General features: G+C 46.1%; 1 protein-coding gene across 1 annotated transcript in view; it reads right to left on the bottom strand.

The window, feature by feature from the left end:
• Positions 1–530: 530 nt before the first annotated feature.
• Positions 531–22,180, bottom strand: part of CAMKV (CaM kinase like vesicle associated) — a 296,840-nt gene continuing 275,190 nt past the window's right edge. The window contains exons 9-10 of the mRNA XM_078662250.1: positions 6,416–6,503; positions 531–1,491 (exon numbers count right to left, since the gene is read on the bottom strand). Coding sequence (XP_078518376.1) covers positions 1,216–1,491; positions 6,416–6,503 — 364 coding nt within the window. The 3' untranslated portion in view covers positions 531–1,215. The remainder of the gene's footprint in view (positions 1,492–6,415; positions 6,504–22,180) is intronic.

Genomic DNA, 22,180 nt, shown 5'->3' with positions numbered 1-22,180 from the left:
ACTATTCCACTAGGCACCCTAGTGGGACAAGCGCTGGGTCACATATTAACAAATATAAACACAAAAAAGGCCAACTGGTCAAACTATCAACGTATGTGCAATTTGAAGGGTTTGCATTATGATATGACAAACAAATATAGCAACTGGAACCCAAGCATTTATCTCCTTGCAGATAAAGCAAAAATTCTTTACAAATATAATTTTAACATACAATACAAGAGAGCACAGGAAAAACGCATTCACTTTCTGGACCTGAAAAAAACCTCTAAAATTGGAGAGTGTACTGCAAAACAGATATAGGTTTCAACTGACTGACAAAAGATTGTGTTCCTGCAAGAAATTCAACACAGGATCATGTAGAGAAAAGATTGCACTCTCAAAACATTAAACAGAATATGTACATATTTCCAACGTGATCAATAAAATTCCAAAGAATAAAGACTTGACCTCCTGATATGTTCAATATAATCTCCACCAATAAACTATTCCATTCCCAATATTCTCAAAATAACCACAGTGAAAAAAACAAATTGGCCCCCAAATATATTCTCCAAAATAAAAAGAACTCATCTGGCAATATTTTCTCTTTACATAAGGAATTAAGGGTATATGTCTAATTTTGTTAAACTAATATATGTGGGTTAAAATAGGTTATCCTGTAATAACTGATATTTCCCCCAAAAAAGATATAACAGTATCTGCCTACATTTTCAACAGATCCGCCCAGACTGCATTCAATGTCTGTTAATTGATTAAACATGGGCTACAGGTATCTTTTCCACAGGACCTTTTAGTTTGAAAGCCAAACTATTGGTGGAAAGGGAAAAAGCATTCAATACCATCACTTGCAGATATATATTTGGTGGCCGTGTCCAATTTTCTTTAAACATTTGTCTGGCTCCATTTTCAAAAGGTACTATGGCCTCTAGCAAACAAAATGCCAATCCTCTAGCAATCTTCTCTTAGTAGATAGAGTGCTTAAAACAGTTCAAAAGGTGACAGAGTGAGGACAGAATGGAACACAGATTGCACAGAGCATCGGCGTCTGCAATAGGTGGAGTGGTATAGGACTGCAACTCCGCTTAAGAAATGCCACTGCCATGCCAACAACTGTATTTACAACAAAAGTTGGTTGGTTCCTTTACCCCACCACAATCCCTTCTCTCACAGACATCCTTTTCCATCTCCAACCCTCCCAATTCACATTTTGCTGCTTCAGCCGGTCTCTTCCAGCTTGCTCTCTGTCAGTGGTGCCGGGACTGAAGGGGTCTCCTCCTCTTCGCCATTGCACGTAGGCAGAGCTTCAGCGACTTCATCTGGCTGGGCCAGAGGGGCCTCTTCTTTTGGGACACTGACTGGTGGGTTTGGGTTTGCAATCAAGGCTGTTGTAGACGCTGGAGGGGTGCTGTCTGTCGGCTGGTTAGGATGCCCTGGTTCCGCTTGCTCTGTTGCTCGCAGCCTCTTCATGATTGTGGTGACCCTGACTGCTTTCTGAGGGAAAGAACCCAGACATTTAATTATTCTAGTGCATGTTAATGTATAAACTGATCTATAAGTCCCTTAAATGCAATCTTCTAGTAAGTGTGAAGAATTTAATTTACAAAGCATCACAAATGGAACTATTTTGTGGTTATAGGAACCGCACAAAATTGCCTTTATTAGTGATACATCTCATGAATGCATAGGGACACTAGTCTGTATATTTGAACACTTTTCTGGAATCAGTGGCAGCTGGTCATTGGGGGTACAAACCCCCATCACATCGATTCATTGCCGCACCACCTACTTGATCACAATATTACACCTTATGCATGAAAATGAACAACCATCAGGTTGATGTTTACATGTAACTGTTGCAACAAGTTTACAGTGGAGGACGGATCCAATGGTTATGTTGGTTGTATTGCACGTTTGTCAGGGGAATTCAGGGTAGCTCTAACCTCACATAGCTACTAAGCATGTCACCCATCAGAGATTCAGGGTGCCTGTAAATCTTACACTTACGGCTTAGCAAATGTCATAAAGCAGGGCGGTATCAACAAGAGAATAAGTGCTCACCTCCAGCACCCTACTGTCTTCTGATTGAGAGGAGACTTGAATACCACATTGAGACATACAGAATAATTACTGCTTCTACTTACTTGTTGTACTACTGCCTATATTCATGCAGAATGGGGCCCAGACAGTGTAGAGCCGGCCGGCAAAGGAGGTGCATGCAAAAAGGACCATCTGTAGTGAAAGAGCCACTCTTGTGATTTTGGCACCCTATGATAACCTTTAACTACCATCATTTTAACTGACTTTAGTGTGTTATTTTACCCTAGCCTTAATGTAGGATGGTCCTGCATATGCCTGTTTCCCTTCTTTCCTGTACTCTTGCTGTCTTTCAGTGGGAGCTGTCATGAAGTGGAACAGTCTTGCCAAGAGCAGAGGGTGTGGGATGTGCATTTGAAGGTGTGAGAGGGAGAGAGAGAGGTGTGGAATGTACTTTTTGGTCTCGAAATGCAGTGTTTTGGGCGATGGTGAACGTATGTGCTCAGTGTTGTACATTGTGGGATGAAGTATGTGATGCTATAAGCAGTAGTGCAGAAATGTGTATTGTATTGTGCATTGGTGAGAATTATTAAGGTCTTACTATTGGCTTTGACATGGCCTCCTGCCATCTTGTTTCCTGATTTTGCCTTGCTTCAGTTCTTCTGCATGCACAGTGGCTTGCAAGTTGTTTGGGTTATGAGAATTATAGGTGCTTACTATTGACTTTGACATGGTCTTATGTCATCTTGCTTTCTGACTTAACTTTGCTTCTAGCTTTTATGAGAATTATAGGTTCTTACTATTGGCTTTGACATGGCCTCATGTCTTCTTATTTTCTGATTTTGTCTTGCTTCTGCGTCCACAGCAGTGCTCGTGACTCATATTTAAGGTCTTTCTGCTCCTCACTTGTTTTCTGCACCTCACTGACCAGAGTGAACTGGATATTATCTGTAGATTGTACAACTCTGCCTTGGAGCCAAAATACAGGGGCTTGGCCAGCCACTGTCTTGGCTTTGACGCAGACTGGTACCAGTCAGCTCTGGTTTTTCCAATGGGAAAGGGGCAGGGTTTTCTAGAAGCTTCGTGCCACGTTGAAAGTAGTATTAAAGCTGGGACCTTTCATGGGCCAGGTGGAAGTTCACCACAGAATAGACGTATTGCTGTGGAAAGGTGACAGAACTTGGGTCGTGACTGCACTCCTTCCTGGGCTGCAGGAAAGGAATTCCCCCAGCTAAAGTTGGCAAGGATGCTGCAAATTCAGTCAGTGATGTGTTCATAACCTATTCTATTCTATTCCATTCTATTCTATTCTTTGCTATTTATACATACTGCATTCTATTTTGATCCATTTATTTCAATTGCTCATTTGATATACGGGAGTCTTCCATGACTGATATATATTTGGCCTGCCTTTTGGAAGTATTGTATTAATAAACTTATGTGTGTTATTTTCCATACATTTGGATTGGTTTTCTTACCCCACCTTAAAGGAGTGCTGGGTCTTGCCTCGTCTTTTTGGGGGTGTTGGGGTTAGGGTGTGTCCTTTTTGCGAAAAGCACATTCATTACACCATCTGGCATGACACTTGATAAGATTTGAGTAATGTGTGTGTTACTATGAACGTACGTGCTTTTGTTCATGCATGTCTAAGTACATGCGTGTGTTTCAGGGACCCTGGGCGGTGTATACAAATGATAGCCTTCCCTGAAATATTGGGGGCACTCTAGGGAAAATTGTGGATGTCCCTGTCATGTTAATGGTCTGGCTAAATAGTGTCACTTTCCTGTACTAATTCGCCTAAACTGAGAAAAATCCTAACTTTAAGACTTTCGGTAATCACAGAAGGCATTTAGGAGTCCTAAAGTTAGGACTCCTAACTTTACTACTCCTAAATTGAGAAAAATCCTAACTTTAAGACTTTTGGTATTCACAGAAGGCATTTAGGAGTCCTAAAGTTAGGACTCCTAACTTCTGTGAATACCGAAATGAGTAAGTGCCTTCTGTGAATACCAATATGAGTAAGTGCCTTCTGTGAATACCAAAATTGTAGTACGTTTAGGATTTTGTCTTCAGTTAGTTCTGTGAATCGGGCCCAGAGTATCTAGATTATTATTGTGGCTTTTTATAGATAATAATGAAACATCCACGTCATACTGTGAGTATTCTTGGCAATATGCAGGCTATCTGTGTGTTATTGTGGCACATCAGTGTCATTTTTGGCAATCCTTGCAGAATAGAGATCAATACATAACATGTTGTTAACATTACTGGTGTTATTGTGTCTATTTATGCAAAATAGTGGGCTTACATCCATTTGTGTCAATGCTTGGCAACATTTTGACGATCCCGGGCATTATAATTAATGTCCTGCCCTTGCCTTATTGTGCCCATTCTTGACATCATTTTGGATGTCATTGGCATAACCGTGGCCAATATTTGATGTATGGTGGCCATTCTTGACTTAATCCTTTTTTATCTCTGAAATAGACGTTGTGGAAATCCTTGCCAAGTGATGTACATCCTGATACTTGATGAGGATAAATAAACTTGAAAAGTAGAATCTGTCCTTAAGTCTACTATCTCTTGGTTTAAATGACAATTGAATGTTTTGGGTCCAATGAGTAGGTGCTTAAATTGTAAAACTGATGCTTTGAGACATTAATGCTGTATTTTCTCTTTATAATCTTTAAAATGCCAAGCTTCCATGTTTTGTAAATAAGCTAAATTACCCTATGGGAAAGTTTGCATTGCTTGGAGAAATGTCAGTATTATAAGAAACTTACAAGGTAATATTTCAAAAACAATTGCTGCATTTATGAAAATATGTTTAAAATGATATTTGAGCATTCATTTATGATGTGTTTGGGGCACTCATTGTCATTACTGTCATCTCAAAAGCAACAGAGATAATATTAGTCACAAGATTGTGCCACCATATAATTGTAAATGTGCGGTTATTAGTCTAAGTGAATGCTTACGTGAAGGGCATGGGGGACCCAGTCATGTGGTCAAAGCTTGCAGACATCTGCAGTCAACTACACTGTATCAGAGATAAAAAGGCATATGATAACACCATGACAGAAATTTAAATGGACAGTAGCTGCAGTAAATATAAGCTAATTGACAGAAATGGCAGAACTGGTCACTAGTTACTCACAAGTGGATAGCTATTGAAAAAGGCCCAAGTAAATTGTGAGCACATGGATTTAAAATCAGGGTCAAAGTGGAGAAATAGACTCATTCACACAGGGGAGGAGAAAAAAAAGGAGAACTAAAGTTGATACTATTTTTTAGGGTTTTGACCCATGTAAACTATAGAATACAAATGTTTTGGTACACCCAGTAGGTAAGTCAGACTATCTATGCAAGCACAGGACACATATTTATGGGCAGTGTAAATATTATATCAATAGATCGTTTTTTCCCCAAATTCACATACATATGTGTTGTCTGTTCTGTTTCAAAATGCCAGTGTGGCACTCTATTTTATAACTTAATCCAGATATATCAGTTGCTAATTTATAAATCCATTGTTTTTTTTCCCGTAGTAATACATGTTTATTATTGGCTGCTCTTTCTTCATTTAGGTTTTCAATGATCATCCAAGAAAATTCTTCTGATATATGATGGTGTTCTTTACAATTAGTAACTACTTTTATAGTGAGACACCTCGTCTGATGCTGATTTTTGTTCTTAGAGCCTTATGAATTTGCTGGACCTTCGTGGAGTTTGTGTGTTTCATGGTTTTCATTGGACCACATTTTGCTGGTCAGGGAGAGCCACTCAAATCATGTGAAACACACAAAATAACCATTCCCTTTTCTAGTGAAGTCGATGTATTTGTTTGTTTAGCCTAAACTCTTCTGCGAATTTCAGCGTTTGCGATCGCAATTTGGCTTCCTACATATGGCCCTAGATGTTTACTGTTGAAAACCAGTATCAAATCAAGTCAAAATAACTTTATTCGAATTGAGTAAAGCAATTCCTAAAAATGAGAACAAAGCACATCAAATCAAATGAACATCTCATTACAATCAGAAACATTTAGCAATTAAAAGTTATAATAGCACTTTATCTCACTATTTCAGACTTAAAACATGTGATGAAAACCAAGTTTAAGAGAAACCCACATGCAGGGTGTATAAGGATTGTAAATATAATAAAGCAGTTCGCACTTGTCTAAAATTAAAAGATACCAAGTGGGGCTGAATATATTTAAAACTAAGGCTATTAAACCTTGGACAAATAAAACCATGTGCAAAGTATCAGGGGACGAGGCTTTGTCACAAGTACATGTAGGTAGTTTGGATGTTTTAAACAACCAACCCTCCTCACAAGAGTGTAGTTGAGAAAAAACCAGTATGATATCTCTGGACATTACCTTCCATTTAGCTTTGGCAAAGTTTTTCTCAATCTGAGCACAGACTCCATCCTTTATGTTCTTGTCTGAAGCAGCATTTCCAGAGATCCTGAAAGCATATAAAATAATCATGTCATAGTCCCATTCGATCATGTGCAAAGCCAATGTCCTTGGCAGATAGGGAACCAAAGAGTAAAGGACAATGTTGAAATGTGATAAGAAGAGTAAGAGGAAAAGATCTACAAGCAAAGAAGGATTGATTTTAATATCAGGGACAGAGGGTGAGAGGAAAGTGGGTGAGGGAGAGGTAGGATGTATAGTGATGTCAAAGATGCATAGTAGGCGCAGAGAGAGAGAACAGGGCAAAATAAATGAACCATCAAGAAAGCTTGAAAATCACTAACTATTGCTAATCTGAGAAAAGAAAAAGTGACCAGCATTACAAGAGGAAAGAAGGAAAGAGAGGGGGAGGAAAGAGAGAGGCTTAATATATTAGGAGAAAGGGGGAGAAACGGTGGGAAGACATAGAGCTTGAAGCATAACATATTGCAAGAGAAGATAAAGACAATAGAAAAGAGGGAGGCTGAATATTTTTAGGAAAGAGGGAAGTTAAAGAGTGGTATGACAGATACAGCACCTTATTTAAGCATTGACCGACTGAGAAAAACACAGTAAACTGGCAGTCTCTCATCACCCTCTAAACGTGTGGTTGCCCGCTCTATGCAGTCAGTGGAACCTCTGGGTTAGCATCAGTGGAATTTCAGCTGAGTCCATAGATGGTGACCCCTGACCTAGTGGTGGTCATCTCTCCCTAATAAGGCGAGGCATACCATGACTTACTTTCCCTTCTCTTATCATTCATTTGAGATATGGTGGAAACAGGCAGAGAATTACCCGACCCCTACTAACCTGCACATTAAGTCCATTTCTATTTTGTTCAGAGAAAATAAACTCCTACTATTGAAGTTTGTTGTTCATGAACAAAATGAATATGCTACTTACCAGTATGCATCTGTTCTTGGCATGTAGGGCTGCTAACATTCATATCTATGCATAGATCGCCGCCTAGTGTTGGGTCCGGATGATTGCACATTGTTGTCCTGGAAGAGTCTTCGAAGTATCACGAGATAGGTGGCTCCTCCCCTGGACTACAGTGCGCATGGGCATCGACTCCATCCCCAGATTGTTTTTAGCCATTGTGGCAGAGATGGAGTGAAATAGTGTAAAGGATGTCCTTGCTAATGATGAATGTAAGAGTGTATCTGCAGCCGCTACGGGCACCGGGGAGGAGGATATGAATGTTAGCAGCCCTACATGCCAAGAACAGATGCATACTGGTAAGTAGCATATTCAGTTCGAGGCATGTGGGCTGCTAAATTCATATCTATGCATAGAATACATAGCAGTCCCTCCATTAAGGGCGGTTGCCCTTGCCAGCTGCAGAAGTCTGAAAGAGTGTCTTGAGAACAGCCTGTCCTACAGCTGCTTGCTGTTTGGAATGCACATCGACACAGTAATGCTTGGTAAATGTGTGTGGTGTAGACCATGTGGCTGCTCTACAAATGTCTTCCAAGGGAATGTTCCCCAGGAAAGCCATGGAGGCCCCCAATTTGCGTGTGGAGTGCACCCTTGGGGGTATTATTAAAGTGCATTTAGCCTTTTGATAACAGATTTGAATGCATTTAACAATCCATCTGGCTATTCCTGCTTTAGAAATGGGGTTGCCTTTGTGCTGTGCTGAGAAGGCAACAAAAAGTTGTTGTGTCTTTCTAAAGGGTTGTGTTCTGTCAATGTAGTACATTAGCGCCCTTCTAACGTCTAATGTATGAAGCATTCTTTCTGCTACCGTTTGTGGGTTTTGGAAAAATGCAGGCAGGTCAATAGTCTGGTTGATATGAAACTGTGACACCACCTTAGGAAGGAATTTGGGGTTAGTGCGGAGCACCACCCTGTTAGAATGTATTTGGATGAATGGCTCTTGGATTGTGAGCGCTTGCAGCTCACTAACACGTCTGAGCGACGTGATAGCAATGAGAAAAGCCACTTTCCACGTTAGAAACTGAATTTCGCAGGAGTGCAGTGGCTCGAAAGGTGGGCCCATCAGCCTAGTGAGGACCACATTGAGGTTCCACACCGGAGCTGGTGGTGTTCTTGGAGGAATGACTCGCTTCAGTCCCTCTAGGAAGGCTTTAATGGCAGGCACCCTGAAAACAGAGAGATGCTGCCTATTCTGTAGATAAGCCGCTATGGCGGATAAATGTATCCGAATAGAAGCGTACGCTAGATTGCATTTGTAAAGATGTAACAAATAGCAGATGATGTTAGGAATGGATGCATCGAGCGGGTTGATATTGTTGTCCGCACAGTAAATGACAAACCGCTTCCATTTTGCAGCATAGCAAGCTCTGGTAGTGGGCTTTCTTGCCTCCCGGATGATGTCCATGCATTCAGGAGGCAGGTTGAGGTAGCCAAATTCTAAGACTTCAGGAGCCAGATCGCCAGATTGAGCTGTTGCGGATCTGGATGCTGAATGTCGCCATGGTTCTGCGTCAAGAGCCTGGATGTGAGATGCAGTCTTTGATGCGGTACCACGGAAAGTTCTAGAAACGTGGTGTACCATGGTTGGCGTGCCCATGTTGGAGCAACCAGGATGAGAGTCATCGAGTGTTGCTTTAGCTTTCTTGCCACCAGCGGAATAAGAGGCGCTGGGGGAAAAGCGTACGCAAATTTGCCTGACCAGTTCATCCATATCGCATTCCCCTGCGATTCTGGGTGAGGGAACCTGGCGGCAAAGCTTTGGCATTTTGCGTTTTCCCTTGTGGCAAACAGGTCTATCTCCGGATGACTCCACTGTTGGAAGTACGGGTGGAGTACTGATGGATGTATCTCCCACTCGTGCATTTGATGGCTGTACCTGCTGAGCAGGTCCGCCATCTGATTGTCCTTGCCTGGGAGGTGTTCCGCCATAAGGAAAATGTTCCTCTGAATGGCCCACTTCCACATGCTCTGAGCCAGGTGAGACAGCTGTGGTGAGTGAGTACCTCCCTGCTTTTGTATGTAGTACATGGCAGTCATGTTGTCCGTCCGGATCAACACGACCTTGTTGCACAAATGTACTTTGAAGGATTTCATCGCCATGAAGATTGCCATCAATTCCAGGTAGTTGATGTGCAACTTCTGTTGCTGGGTGGACCACAGTCCCTGCACAGTGTAGTGGAGCACATGAGCTCCCCACCCTTGGAGAGATGCGTCCGTCGTCAGGATAATCTGTGGCACTGGCTCTTGGAACGGTCGTCCCTTGCAAAGGTTGTGTGGATTCCACCAATGCAGAGAGTTGTATGCCCGACCGGTCACCAACACTAGGTCTGTCAGTTGTCCCCGAGCCTGTGTCCACTGATTTGCCAAGCACTCTTGGAGCGGGCGCATGTGCAACCTCGCGTGCGGGACTATGAAGATGCAGGAGGCCAACATGCCTATCAACTGCATGAACACTCTCGCTGGTAGGGAGTGTTGCGGTCTGAACCTTTGGATCAGCGACTGAACGTTGTCGATCCTGACCGGGCTTGGCTGAGCCATAACAGTCACGGTGTTTATTGTCGCGCCCAGATACTGCCGTACATGGGCTGGTTGAAGGTGTGACTTTGGGTAGTTTAGGGAGAACCCCAGACTGTGAAGGAGGTGAATAGTGTGGGACATGTCCGCGGCGCACTGTTGTTCCGACTTGGCTTGAACAAGCCAGTCGTCCAGGTACGGGTAGACATGTATGTTTTGTCTTCTGAGGTGCGCCGCCACTGTCGCCAGACACTTTGTAAACACTCTGGGGGCATTAGTCGCCCCAAAGGGTAGAACTTTGAATTGATAGTGCCTGTTTAGAATGGTGAACCTGAGGTATTTCCTGTGGGATGGGTGGAGTGGGATGTGGGTTGTGGAAGTAAGCATCCTTGAGGTCCAAGGTTGCTAGGAAGTCCCCTTGATTTTGTAGTGTCAGCATGTGGAAGTGTTCTGACAGTATGTACATGTTGAGGGGGCGCAGATCCAGAATAGGTCTGAGGGATCCGTCCTTTTTTGGGATGAGGAAGTACAGGGAATAGACTCCTGCGCCTTCCTCTGCCACTGGTACTAGCTCGATTGCGCCTTTTTGCAGCATCACCAAGACTTCCTGCTGCAATAAGTGCAAGTGCTCTGCCGACATAGGATGGTGTCTTGGGGGAATGTTGGGGGGAGTGGATGTTAACTCCAAACAATAACCGTACTGGATAAGTTTTCTCACCCACCTGTCTGTGGTGATGGACGTCCAGACTGGCAGGAACTGCTGGAGTCTCCCCCCGACAGGTGTTGGATGGTCGGGGGGCAGTGACAGAGAGTCACTGTTTATTGGCGGCAGAGGAACGGGAGTTGTTGTTCCCTCTGCCTCTGCCCTTGGCACTGTTACCTCTGTAACCCCCTCTACCCTGCTTGGGGTACGAGGATTGTGCACCACCCTTCGTGTATTGTGATTGTTGACCCAAGTGTCCTCTGGTAACACCATGCGCTCCTGAGCGACGAAAAGTGCTTCCCCTGAACTGTTGTAGCTGAAGCGCCCCCATGGACTTAGCAGTCTCGTTGTCCTTTTTAATTTTTTCAAGGGTGGTGTCTACATCTGGACCAAACAGTCTGTCAGGATTGACGGGCTGGTTGAGGATTGTAGTCTGGATGTCAGGCTTAAATCCAGATATGCGAAGCCAAGCTTGTCGCCTCAACATGACGCTAGTGTTAATCCCCCTAGCCGCTGTATCTGCCACATCAAGTGCACACTTTAGCGTTTGAGATAAGCTTTCCCTCTTGTATGAGCATTTCGGCTGCTTCCTTAAACTCATCAGGTAGGTGTTGAAGGAGCTGTTCTAGGGTGTCGTAATGCGCCCTATCGTATCGTGCCAATAGTGCCTGTGTGTTTGCAATACGCCATACATTGGCAGATTGCGCCGCCACCCTCTTGCCGGATGCCTCAAGCACTTTCGACTCCTTGTCTGGGGGAGGAGCTTCACCCGTGGTTTGGGAGTTTGCCCTCTTGCGGGCATTGGCGACCACCCACGAGTCTAGAGGCAACTGTCCTCGAATATATGCAGGATCTCCAGGTGCTGGCCTGTATTTTTTCTCGATACGTGGGTTCACCACTCTTGCCCTGGTAGGTTCCTTAAAGATCTCTGGGGCATGTTTAAGGACACCTTTAAGCATAGGAAGTATTTTAACTGTTCTTTCTGAGACAGAGAAAGTGTCAAACAAAAAGTCTTCCTCCACCGGGTCAGCATGCATGTCCACATTATGATTTGCTGCTGCCCGTTCGATTAAAGCATTAAATGCTGCAGAATCCTCTGTTGGAGATGTACGTGCCCCAAAACCCTGTGGATCTTGTACCACCTGATGTCCACCTTGGTCCCCAGTGTCGTCATATGAGTCCTGCTGAACATCAGGGTCACTGTCAACTGGGAAATTGTATTGGTCCTCTTGTTCATCATCCTCTCCTCCTGATTGGTTGGGGGAAGGTGATGGACTCCTTCTCGGTGGTGGCAGAATAGGCTCAATAAGGGAAGGAATGTCCTGTGCTGGCCTCTTCTTCTTCAGTGGAATAACATAGGATTCCAGTGGTTGGGAAGTGATTTTCCTCTTATAAAGGGTCAATTTCCCTGTTTGGGCATCGATGCAATGCTCAGATTGGTCTCCTGAGGCTAGATATTGATCTGAGCGGCTCTTTTGCGTCGACGGATCCTAAGGTTTTGGCACCGATGTTGTTGCAAATGCCTTTGGGGCCACCTTCGGTGGCAGAGTGTAAAGAAGCTTGCTCGAGGACTTCGGAGGTGTGTCCACCGATTTTGGAGCCGATGGCGTGGAAGCCGTGGACGACAAAGTCTTCTCCCGAATACGTTTCAGGGAGTCGGTGACCTGCTTTGTGAAGGAGGTAGAGGGTTTTGTAACCGACGGCCGATGTTCGGTGGCGTCGGAGTCCCTTGGTGTCGACGGTATTTGCGTCGACGAATCTTCAGCTGCAATGTGTCGCGGCTCCGTTGAAGGCTTTGGAGCCGACGCCGTTGCTGCAGATCCGGGATCCTTGTGCCGATGTGTTGTGCCAGCGGCCTTCGGGTCGTGGCTTTTAGTCGACTTTGGGTCGGCTGGGCGTTTGCTTGACGGCGCCGTAGGAGCGTCCGAAGGCGTGTCAACAGTTTTAGATGTCCGCGCCGGAGCAACCGTGGTCGACGCCTGATGGACGGCCTTCTTGGAGGAGGGTTCCTTGTGCACCGTCTGCGGCGCTGTCGACTCGACAGCCTTCTTTGACTTTTGTGGGCCGGAGGGCGACGGAGTCGATGAAGGAGCAGGCTTCGATATTTTTTGTAGGACGTCGGCCATTTTAGGTTTTGTCGAATCCGTAGGTTTCGATTTCGGCTGGACGTCGGCCATCTTGGGTGCCGTAGAATCCGATGGTTTCGGTTTCGATACGGGCAATGGCGGCTCCGCTTGAGTGTCCGTGGCCGGGCCAGAAGGCGGGGCCGGGGATAGCGGTGCAGGGTCGTGGGTAAGGCCGAGTGGCGATCCCGTGACCTGAGCCTGAATAATGTAGACTTCGGGGCATAGCTCTTCCTCTGAGCTATCTTCCGCGGCCCCATAAACTTCTTCGTCGTCCCCTACCTCCTCGACGTATTCAAGGTCTTGGGCCTGTCCTTCGACGTATTCCTCTGGATCGGCCTGGACCTCCGTCGACGGTGGCGAAATCTGGAGATGATGGCTATCGCCTTCTTCCGCGGGGTCGTCGAATATGTTGTCGGGTGCCGGTGTCGCTCGCTGGGCCTCCAGGCGCGCCGCGCGCCGATGCTTGAGCGTCTTCTTGGACCTGAACTTAGAGCAGGCCATGCAGTTTTCTTCGTTGTGGTCCGGTGACAGGCATTTATTACAGACCGGATGCACATCGATGTGTGGATATTTGGATCCACAGACGGGGCAGAACTTGAACGGGCTCCGCTCTATGTTAAGTTCGTCGGGGTCTTGCTGCGACGAGAGGGCCTCGATGTCCGAGGAGTTACTTGACTCCGTAGATTTCCGGCTCAGAGAGTCGGACGACGCTCGAGACCGTACGCAAACAATACCGACGTAGGTAACGAAGGCCTTTTGGCCTTAAGATCAAAGTTTATCGGTTCCGACACGGAGACGGCGAAACCACATCCGAACCCAATGGCGGAAAAAAACAATCTGGGGATGGAGTCGATGCCCATGCGCACTGTAGTCCAGGGGAGGAGCCACCTATCTCGTGATACTTCGAAGACTCTTCCAGGACAACAATGTGCAATCATCCGGACCCAACACTAGGCGGCGATCTATGCATAGATATGAATTTAGCAGCCCACATGCCTCGAACTGTTAGATGTGTAGGGCTGTTAAACAATGCATTTGCTTGAATGACCTTCAGTGATCTGAAGGGAGCCGCCATGGGAGCGACTACATTCAGTCTAGTTACTACAGTCTAGAGATCTCTGGCAGATTGGAGAGAATCGCTAAATAGGCAAACAGTCCTCTGACAGGGTGCTGGAGGCCATGATTTTAACCTCACTGGTAAACAGGAGGACTGTTCACCAGGATCTCAATACCCAGGTAAGACTCAATAGTGATCAACGAGTAAAAGTGAGACAGTCTGAGACAAGAGAGAGAGAGCTGTAAAATGTGTGGGTGTTGATTCACCAAAAAGCCATGGGTAGGGGAAATGGCCACACAGTCTTTTGATATCATAGGAAGTGACATCACATGACCTTTGCCTGAATTCCAGGATATTATTGCTAAATCACAGGGAGATGCACAAAAAAGAGCGTTAATAAAACAATAGTGGTCAGGCCCACTCGTACCATAGCCTTATAGCCCACTGCCAAGGGCTAAACCAGTTGTTAAAGGCCTTGAACCAGAGTCTGCTTGAGGCTATATTGAGGGTGAGGGTATTTAAGAATAGGTATAGCCCGAGACAGAAGGGTTTTAAGGCTATTAGAACATTCCACCCACTGAGGGTTAGAATGTTCTAAATTAATAAGGGAGAAACATGAAGACAACCATTGGAATGTTGGCACGCATGGTTTCCCATAGCCATTATAAGCCTGGAGCTGCTCCATTGCATTCAATGGAGCTCTCAACATTCCAATGTTATGATAATTCGTATGGACTATAAATTGCATATCAACTGTGTTGTTGGCTTTGATTTATCATTTTCTATATTAATAAATAATGACTTATTATTCCTTGCAATGAACTATCACACTTGCGGAGCACAGTAATAGAAGGTTCTGCTCAAAAACGTATTCTTTCACAAATTCACAATAATAACCTGAGGCAACAATTTGTAAAAATCAGCTTACATCTTTTTTTGTATTATAAAAAATTGCACTTTCCACTTCTGAATTTCTTTCTTTCAAACTTCAAGTGTGACCTCCTAGTGGGCTCTACAGAATGTAATCCGTGTTCAACAGAACACTGTTTATCTTCTGTGCTTGGTATCTCTTTTGCCAGTTGTGAGGCCAGGGGTCATCAAAGCAGTGCTAGCCAAGGGATCGCTGCTGTGACCTCTAGTGACCTCTAAATGGCATCCATTGTAGGAGGTGAAGAGTCCTACGAGGTGAGAAGGCTGAAAAATGGCAAGAGAGAGAGGAGGCTGAAGACGGGTACAGGCGAGTGAGGCATATCAAAGAGTTGTTGAAGACAAAAATGGCCTTACAAGTGGTAGGTGCAACATAAAAATAAAAGGGTAGCCTGTGACAGAAAGAGGATGAAAGAGGTTGTAAGATCGGAGTGAACAGTTGTGGAGAGAGAGGGAAGATGGAGAGTGCTTGATGAAAAATGTGATAGAATGAGTGATGCAGAAGAATGATATAATTGAAAGAGAATGTGAATGAAATGTGGCATGAGAGAGCAAGGGCTAACATTTGCAAAAGGGATGACTAGATGATAAAAAAAGAAGTCAAGAGGAGATTAATAAGGTCTATGAGGGAGTGCAAGAATGAAACACAGAGATAGACTAGGAGAGAAATAGTGCACAAATGGGAAAAGAAACAGCTACAAATTCGTAGGTTCCCCTAGCTTGAGTGTATAAGATCCAGATGTGGTGATAGAATTAAAACGTATAGGGCCCTGTAATTTTGGTTGTTATTCAGCCACACCCCAGTGGTATTCCTCTGTAATCACTACTTTATTCACAACCTGATCACCAGCTTTTATTCTCACTACATTCTTGCTGCCCTATCTGTTTTTGCTGAACCTCAGTCCCTCTCTCCCAAAGATCTGCTTCTAGCTAAGAATTTTTAATTATTACTGTGCTTATTATTGGGGGTGACATCAATTGCTTTGTTTTTGTCTTTCCCTGAAACCGGTAATAATAAGATCCTTGTTAATCTAGTTCTTGGTGTTGAAGGAGCAAGGACTCGTACAAAAGAGACTTGCTTGAGTGCAATTCACTCCAGTAGCACTTAACATTGTACTAAATGAATATGCTACTTACCAGTATGCATCTGTTCTTGGCATGTAGGGCTGCTAACATTCATATCTTAGCATTAGATCGCCGCCTAGTGTTGGGTCCGGATGATCGCACATTGTTGTCCTGGAAGAGTCTTCGAAGTATCCTGAGATAGGTGGCTCCTCCCCTGGACTACAGTGCGCATGGGCATCGGCTCCATCCCCAGATTGTTTTTCGCCATTGTGGCAGAAGATGGAGTGAAAAGTGTAAAGGATGTCCATGCTAATGATTGAATACAATAGTATATCTGCAGCTGCGACTGGCACCGGGGAGGAGGGTGGGCGATATGAATGTTAGCAGCCCTACATGCCAAGAACAGATGCATACTGGTAAGTAGCATATTCAGTTCGAGGCATGTGGGCTGCTAAATTCATATCTTAGCATAGAATACATAGCAGTCCCTCCATCAGCGGCGGTTGCCCGTGCCAGCTGCAGAAACCTGAAAAAGTGTCTTGAGAACAGCCTGTCCTACAGCAGCTTGCTGCTTGGAATGCACATCAACACAATAGTGTTTTGTAAAGGTATGTGGTGTAACCCACGTGGCTGCTCTGCAAATGTCCTCTAAAGGAATGTTCCCTAGGAAAGCCATGGATGCCCCCAATTTGCGCGTGGAGTGCGCCCTTGGGGGTATCGTTAAAGTGCGCTTGGCCTTTTGATAACAGATTTGGATGCACTTAACAATCCACCTGGCTATTCCTGCTTTGAGACCTTCAAGGAAAGCTTTAATGGCAGGCACCCTGAAGACAGAGAGATGCTGCCTATTCTGAAGATAAGCTGCGATGGCGGATAGATGTATCCGAATAGAAGTGAACGCTAGATTGCACTTGTAAAGATGTAGCAGATAGCAAATGATGTTAGGGATAGATGCATCTAGCGGGTTGATGTCATTGGCTGTACAGTAAATGACAAAACGCTTCCATTTTGCAGCATAGCATGCTCTGGTAGTTGGCTTCCTTGCCTTCTTGATGATGTTCATGCATTCTGGAGGTAGGTTAAGGTATCCAAACTCTAGGACTTCAGGAGCCAGATCGCCAGGTTGAGCTGTTGCGGATCTGGATGCTGAATTTCTCCATGGTTCTGCGTCAAAAGTCTGGGCGTGAGGCGCAGTCTTTGATGCGGCACCACTGAGAGTTCGAGGAACGTGGTGTACCATGCTTGGCGCGCCCACGTTGGAGCAACCAGGATGAGAGTCATCTCGTGCTGCCTTAGCTTTCTTGCCACCAGCGGTATCAGAGGGGCTGGCGGAAAAGCGTACGCAAATTTGCCTGACCAGTTCATCCATATCGCATTCCCCTGCGACTGTGGATGAGGGAACCTGGCGGCAAAGTGTTGGCATTTTGCGTTTTCTTTTGTTGCAAACAGGTCTATCTCCGGATGACCCCACTGCTGGAAGTACGGGTGGAGTACAGATGGGTGTAACTCCCACTCGTGCATTTGATGGCTGTATCTGCTGAACAGATCCGCCATCTGATTGTCCTTGCCCGGGAGGTGTTCTGCCATGAGGAAGATGTTCCTCTGAATGGCCCACCGCCACATGCCCTGAGCCAGATGAGACAGCTGTGGCGAGTGGGTGCCCCCCTGCTTTTGAATGTAGTACATCGCGGTCATGTTGTCCGTCCGGACTAACACTACCTTGTTGCACAGATGTACAATGAAGGACTTGAGCGCCATGAAGATTGCCATCAGTTCCAGATAGTTGATGTGCATCTTCTGTTGCTGCGTCGTCCATAGTCCCTGCACTGTGTAAGTGAGCAGATGAGCTCCCCATCCCTGGAGAGATGCGTCCGTTGTCAGGATAATCTGTGGCACTGGCTCCTGGAACAGTCGGCCCTTGCAAAGGTTGTGTGGAGTCCACCAATGCAGAGAGTCGTATGCCCGACTGGTAACCAACACTAGGTCTGTTAATTGTCCCTGAGCCTGTGTCCACTGATTTGCTAAGCACTCCTGGAGCGGGCGCATATGTAACCGTGCGTGAGGGACTATGAAGATGCAGGAGGCCATCATGCCTATCAACTGCATGAACACTCTCGCTGGAAGTGAGTGTTGTGGTCTGAACTTCTGGATTAGAGACTGCATGCTGTCTATCCTGACTTGGTTTGGTTGAGCCATGGCCGTCAGGGTATTGATCGTTGCACCTAGAAACTGCCGAACATGTGCCGGCTGAAGATGCGACTTTGGGTAGTTCAACGAGAAACCTAAATCGTGAAGGAGGTGAATGGTAGTCGACATGTCCGCGGCGCACTGTTGTTCCGACTTGGCTTGAACGAGCCAGTCGTCCAGGTAGGGGTAGACATGGATGTTCTGCCTCCTGAGGTGCGCTGCTACTGTCGCCAGACACTTGGTAAACACTCTTGGGGCTGTGGTTACTCCGAAGGGTAGGACCTTGAACTGATAATGCCTGCCTTGGATAGTGAACCTGAGGTATTTCCTGTGGGACGGGTGTAGTGGAATGTGGAAATAAGCATCCTTGATGTCTAAGGTTGCTAAGAAGTCCCCTTGGTTTAACAAGGGAAGAATCTGTTGCAGTGTAAGCATATGGAAATGTTCTGACAGTATATACAGGTTGAGGGGACGCAGATCCAGAATGGGTCTGAGAGATCCGTCCTTCTTTGGAATAAGGAAGTACAGGGAATATACCCCCGTGCCTTCCTCCCCCACTGGCACGAGCTCGATTGCGCCTTTTTGCAGCATCACCACCACTTCCTGCTGCAATAAGTGCAAGTGCTCTGCGGACATAGGCCTTTGCCTTGGTGGAATGTTGGGTGGAGTGGATTTTAACTCTAGACAATAACCGTACTGGACAAGTTGTCGCACCCACCTGTCTGTGGTGATGTTTCTCCAGACGGGCAGGAACTGCTGTAGTCTCCCCCCGACAGGTGTTAAGTGGTCGGGGGCAGTGACAGAGAGTCACTGTTTGCTTGGGGTAGAGGAGCGGGAGTTGTTGTTCCCTCTGCCACGTCCTCTGGTGCTGTTTCCTCGGTAACCCCCCTTGTTCTGTTTGGGGTACGAGGATTGTGCTCCACCTCTAGAGAATTGCGATTGTTGACCCATCTGTCCTCTGGTGACTCCACGTGCACCTGAGCGACGAAAATTATTGCCACAAAACTGTTGTGATTGTAGGGCCCCCATAGACTTAGCAGTTTCGGTGTCTTTTTTAATTTTTTCTAGGGTGGTGTCAACATCTGGACCAAACAGTCTATCAGGATTGACTGGCTGATTAAGTATGGTTGTTTGAATGTCCGGTTTAAACCCCGATATGCGGAGCCACGCCTGTCGCCTCAGCATGACGCTAGTGTTAATGGCCCTAGCGGCTGTGTCCGCGGCATCAAGTGCACACTTTATGGCTGCGTTGGAGATCAGTTTTCCCTCCTCTATAAGCAGTTTGGTGCCCTCTTGAAACTGCGGAGGCAGGTGTTGTAAAACTTGCTCTAGGGTGTCGTAATGCGCCCTATCATAACGTGCCAAGAGTGCCTGTGTATTTGCAATACGCCAAAAATTGGCAGCCTGTGCAGCTACTCTTTTGCCCCCTGCCTCTAGCACTTTGGACTCCTTATCCGGGGGAGGAGCTTCACCCGTTGTTTGGGAGTTGGCCCTTTTGCGGGCATTTGCGACCACCAGGGAGTCAAGCGGCAACTGTCCCCGAATGTATGCAGGGTCTGCAGGTGCTGGTCTGTACTTCTTTTCGATACGTGGATTGACCACTCTCGCCCTGGTAGGTTCTTTAAAGATGTCCGCAGCATGCTTGAGGACCCCTTTGAGCATAGGCAGTGTCTTTACTGTCCTTTCAGAGACTGAAAAAGTGTCAAATAGAAAGTCTTCTTCTACCGGGTCAGCACAGGCGCGGTGCGTCCATTGGGGCGTAGGGGCGTAGCCCCACTAAGCCCCAGGCCAGGGACCCACCGCGTCCTCACTAACAACCAAATACAAATATTTCAAAAAAATCGCGCTACCTGCCGGCCGGGAATCCCGGAGACACCCGACTTTTCCGGAGTGCGTGGGGGGGGGGGGGGGGAGAGAATGGGCCTGCTACAGCTGCGCATGCGCAGATTGTTTCCCTGTGAATTTGCCATTAGAAAGAGGGCCATGGGGCGGGCCGCAGCCCACGGGGTTGCACAGGGCGACTGGGCGAGCACTCATGGTGCCCCCCCAGCCAATCCTTGGGGGGGCAGAGCTCTCTCCCTCCCTCGTACTGCGGCCTCTGTTTGTTAAGACTCCTTCATTTCCAGAGCCAATGTACACGGGGTGCTGTTGATAAAGACGATAGGGCAAAAAGATGAAAAACGAAACTTTACATGTATTGTAGTAAAATCATCCACTTTTTAAAAGACTGTCCCATGAAACCTGAAATCCAAATTAAAAGTTATACAAGTGAAAGTCAGTACGTGGAAAAAGAGAAGACCTATTAATGATTGAGGCCACACTTTCAAGTTCTCTTTATGTAGTGTCCCGGATCTTCTTGACCCAAATAGTGCAAAAAGCACAGCGGCATTTGTTTTTGTTTATAGAGTTAGTTTGCAGAAAGGGCAAATATTAAGATTCAGCCAATGATTGAATCTGGGGCTTCTGGTAATTTTGTTGATGCTCATTTTACTAAAACTATGGGAATAGCTATTGAAAATAAAACAGTTCCAACGCTAGATTGAACCCTTGGTGGGTAAGAATTGACATGTGGAGGTGTTTGGACAACAGGACGCAGGGATTATTTGAGATCTAATTGATGCCTTAACTTTGCTGTCGGCCATTAATGCTGTCACTGTGTGGATGGGTGAGTGGATGGGTGCATGGATGGATGCATGCATGATGGATGGGTGGGTGGATGGATGGGTGGATGCATGAATGATGGATGCATGGATGCATGGATGCATGCATGATGGGTGGATGCATGATGGATGGATGGGTGGATGCATGAATGAATGATGTATGGATGCAGGGTGGGTGGGTGGATGGATGGATGGGTGGATGCATGAATGATGTATGGATGGATGCATGGACGCATGCATGATGGGTGGATGCATGAATGATGTATGGATGGATGCATGAATGATGGATGCAGGTTAGATGGGTGGATGGATGGATGGATGGATGGGTGGATGCATGAATGAATGATGTATGGATGCAGGATGGGTGGGTGGATGGATGGGTGGATGCATGAATGATGTATGGATGGATGCATGGACGCATGCATGATGGGTGGATGCATGAATGATGTATGGATGGATGCATGGATGCATGAATGATGGATGCAGGTTAGATGGGTGGATGGATGGATGGGTGGATGCATGAATGAATGATGTATGGATGCAGGATGGGTGGGTGGATGGATGGGTGGATGCATGAATGATGTATGGATGGATGCATGGATGAATGCATGATGGGTAGATGCATGTTGGATGGATGGGTAGATGCATGAATGAATGATGTATGGATGCAGGATGGGTGGGTGGATGGATGGGTGGATGCATGAATGATGTATGGATGGATGCATGGATGCATGCATGATGGGTGGATGCATGATGGATGGATGGGTGGATGCATGAATGAATGATGTATGGATGCAGGGTGGGTGGGTGGATGGATGGATGGGTGGATGCATGAATGATGTATGGATGGATGCATGGACGCATGCATGATGGGTGGATGCATGAATGATGTATGGATGGATGCATGGACACATGCATGATGGGTGGATGCATGAATGAATGATGTATGGATGCAGGATGGGTGGGTGGATGGATGGGTAGATGCATGAATGATGTATGGATGGATGCATGGATGCATGCATGATGGGTGGATGCATGATGGGTGGATGCATGATGGGTGGATGGGTGGATGCATGAATGAATGATGTATGGATGCAGGGTGGGTGGGTGGATGGATGGGTGGATGCATGAATGATGTATGGATGGATGCAAGGTGGTTCGGGCTCGCTCGCTGCGGTGCAATATGCAAATTAGTTTACGCCCCACTTCTTTCAAATGTCACCAGCCGCCCCTGGGTCAGCATGCATGTCCACATCATGATTAGCAGCTGCCCTCTCAATGAGTGCATGAAAACCTGCAGAATCTTCTGTTGGGGATGCACGTGCACTGAAAGGCTGTGGGTCTTGCCCCACATTTTGGGTGCCTTGGTCACCAATGTCATCATATGAATCTGGCTGTGCATCTGGTTCATTGATGGGGAAAGTGTATTGGTCATTTTCATCATATCCCTCACCCTCAGAGTGTTCTGGGGAAGGAGTTGGGCTCCTTCTTGGAGGAGGCTGGATAGGT

The sequence above is a fragment of the Lissotriton helveticus genome, chromosome 9 (genome assembly GCF_964261635.1).
Source record: "Lissotriton helveticus chromosome 9, aLisHel1.1, whole genome shotgun sequence".
NCBI classification, from domain to species: domain Eukaryota; kingdom Metazoa; phylum Chordata; class Amphibia; order Caudata; family Salamandridae; genus Lissotriton; species Lissotriton helveticus.
The sequence above is the reverse complement of the archived record's forward strand: the minus strand, read 5'-3'. Positions and strand labels throughout refer to the sequence as shown.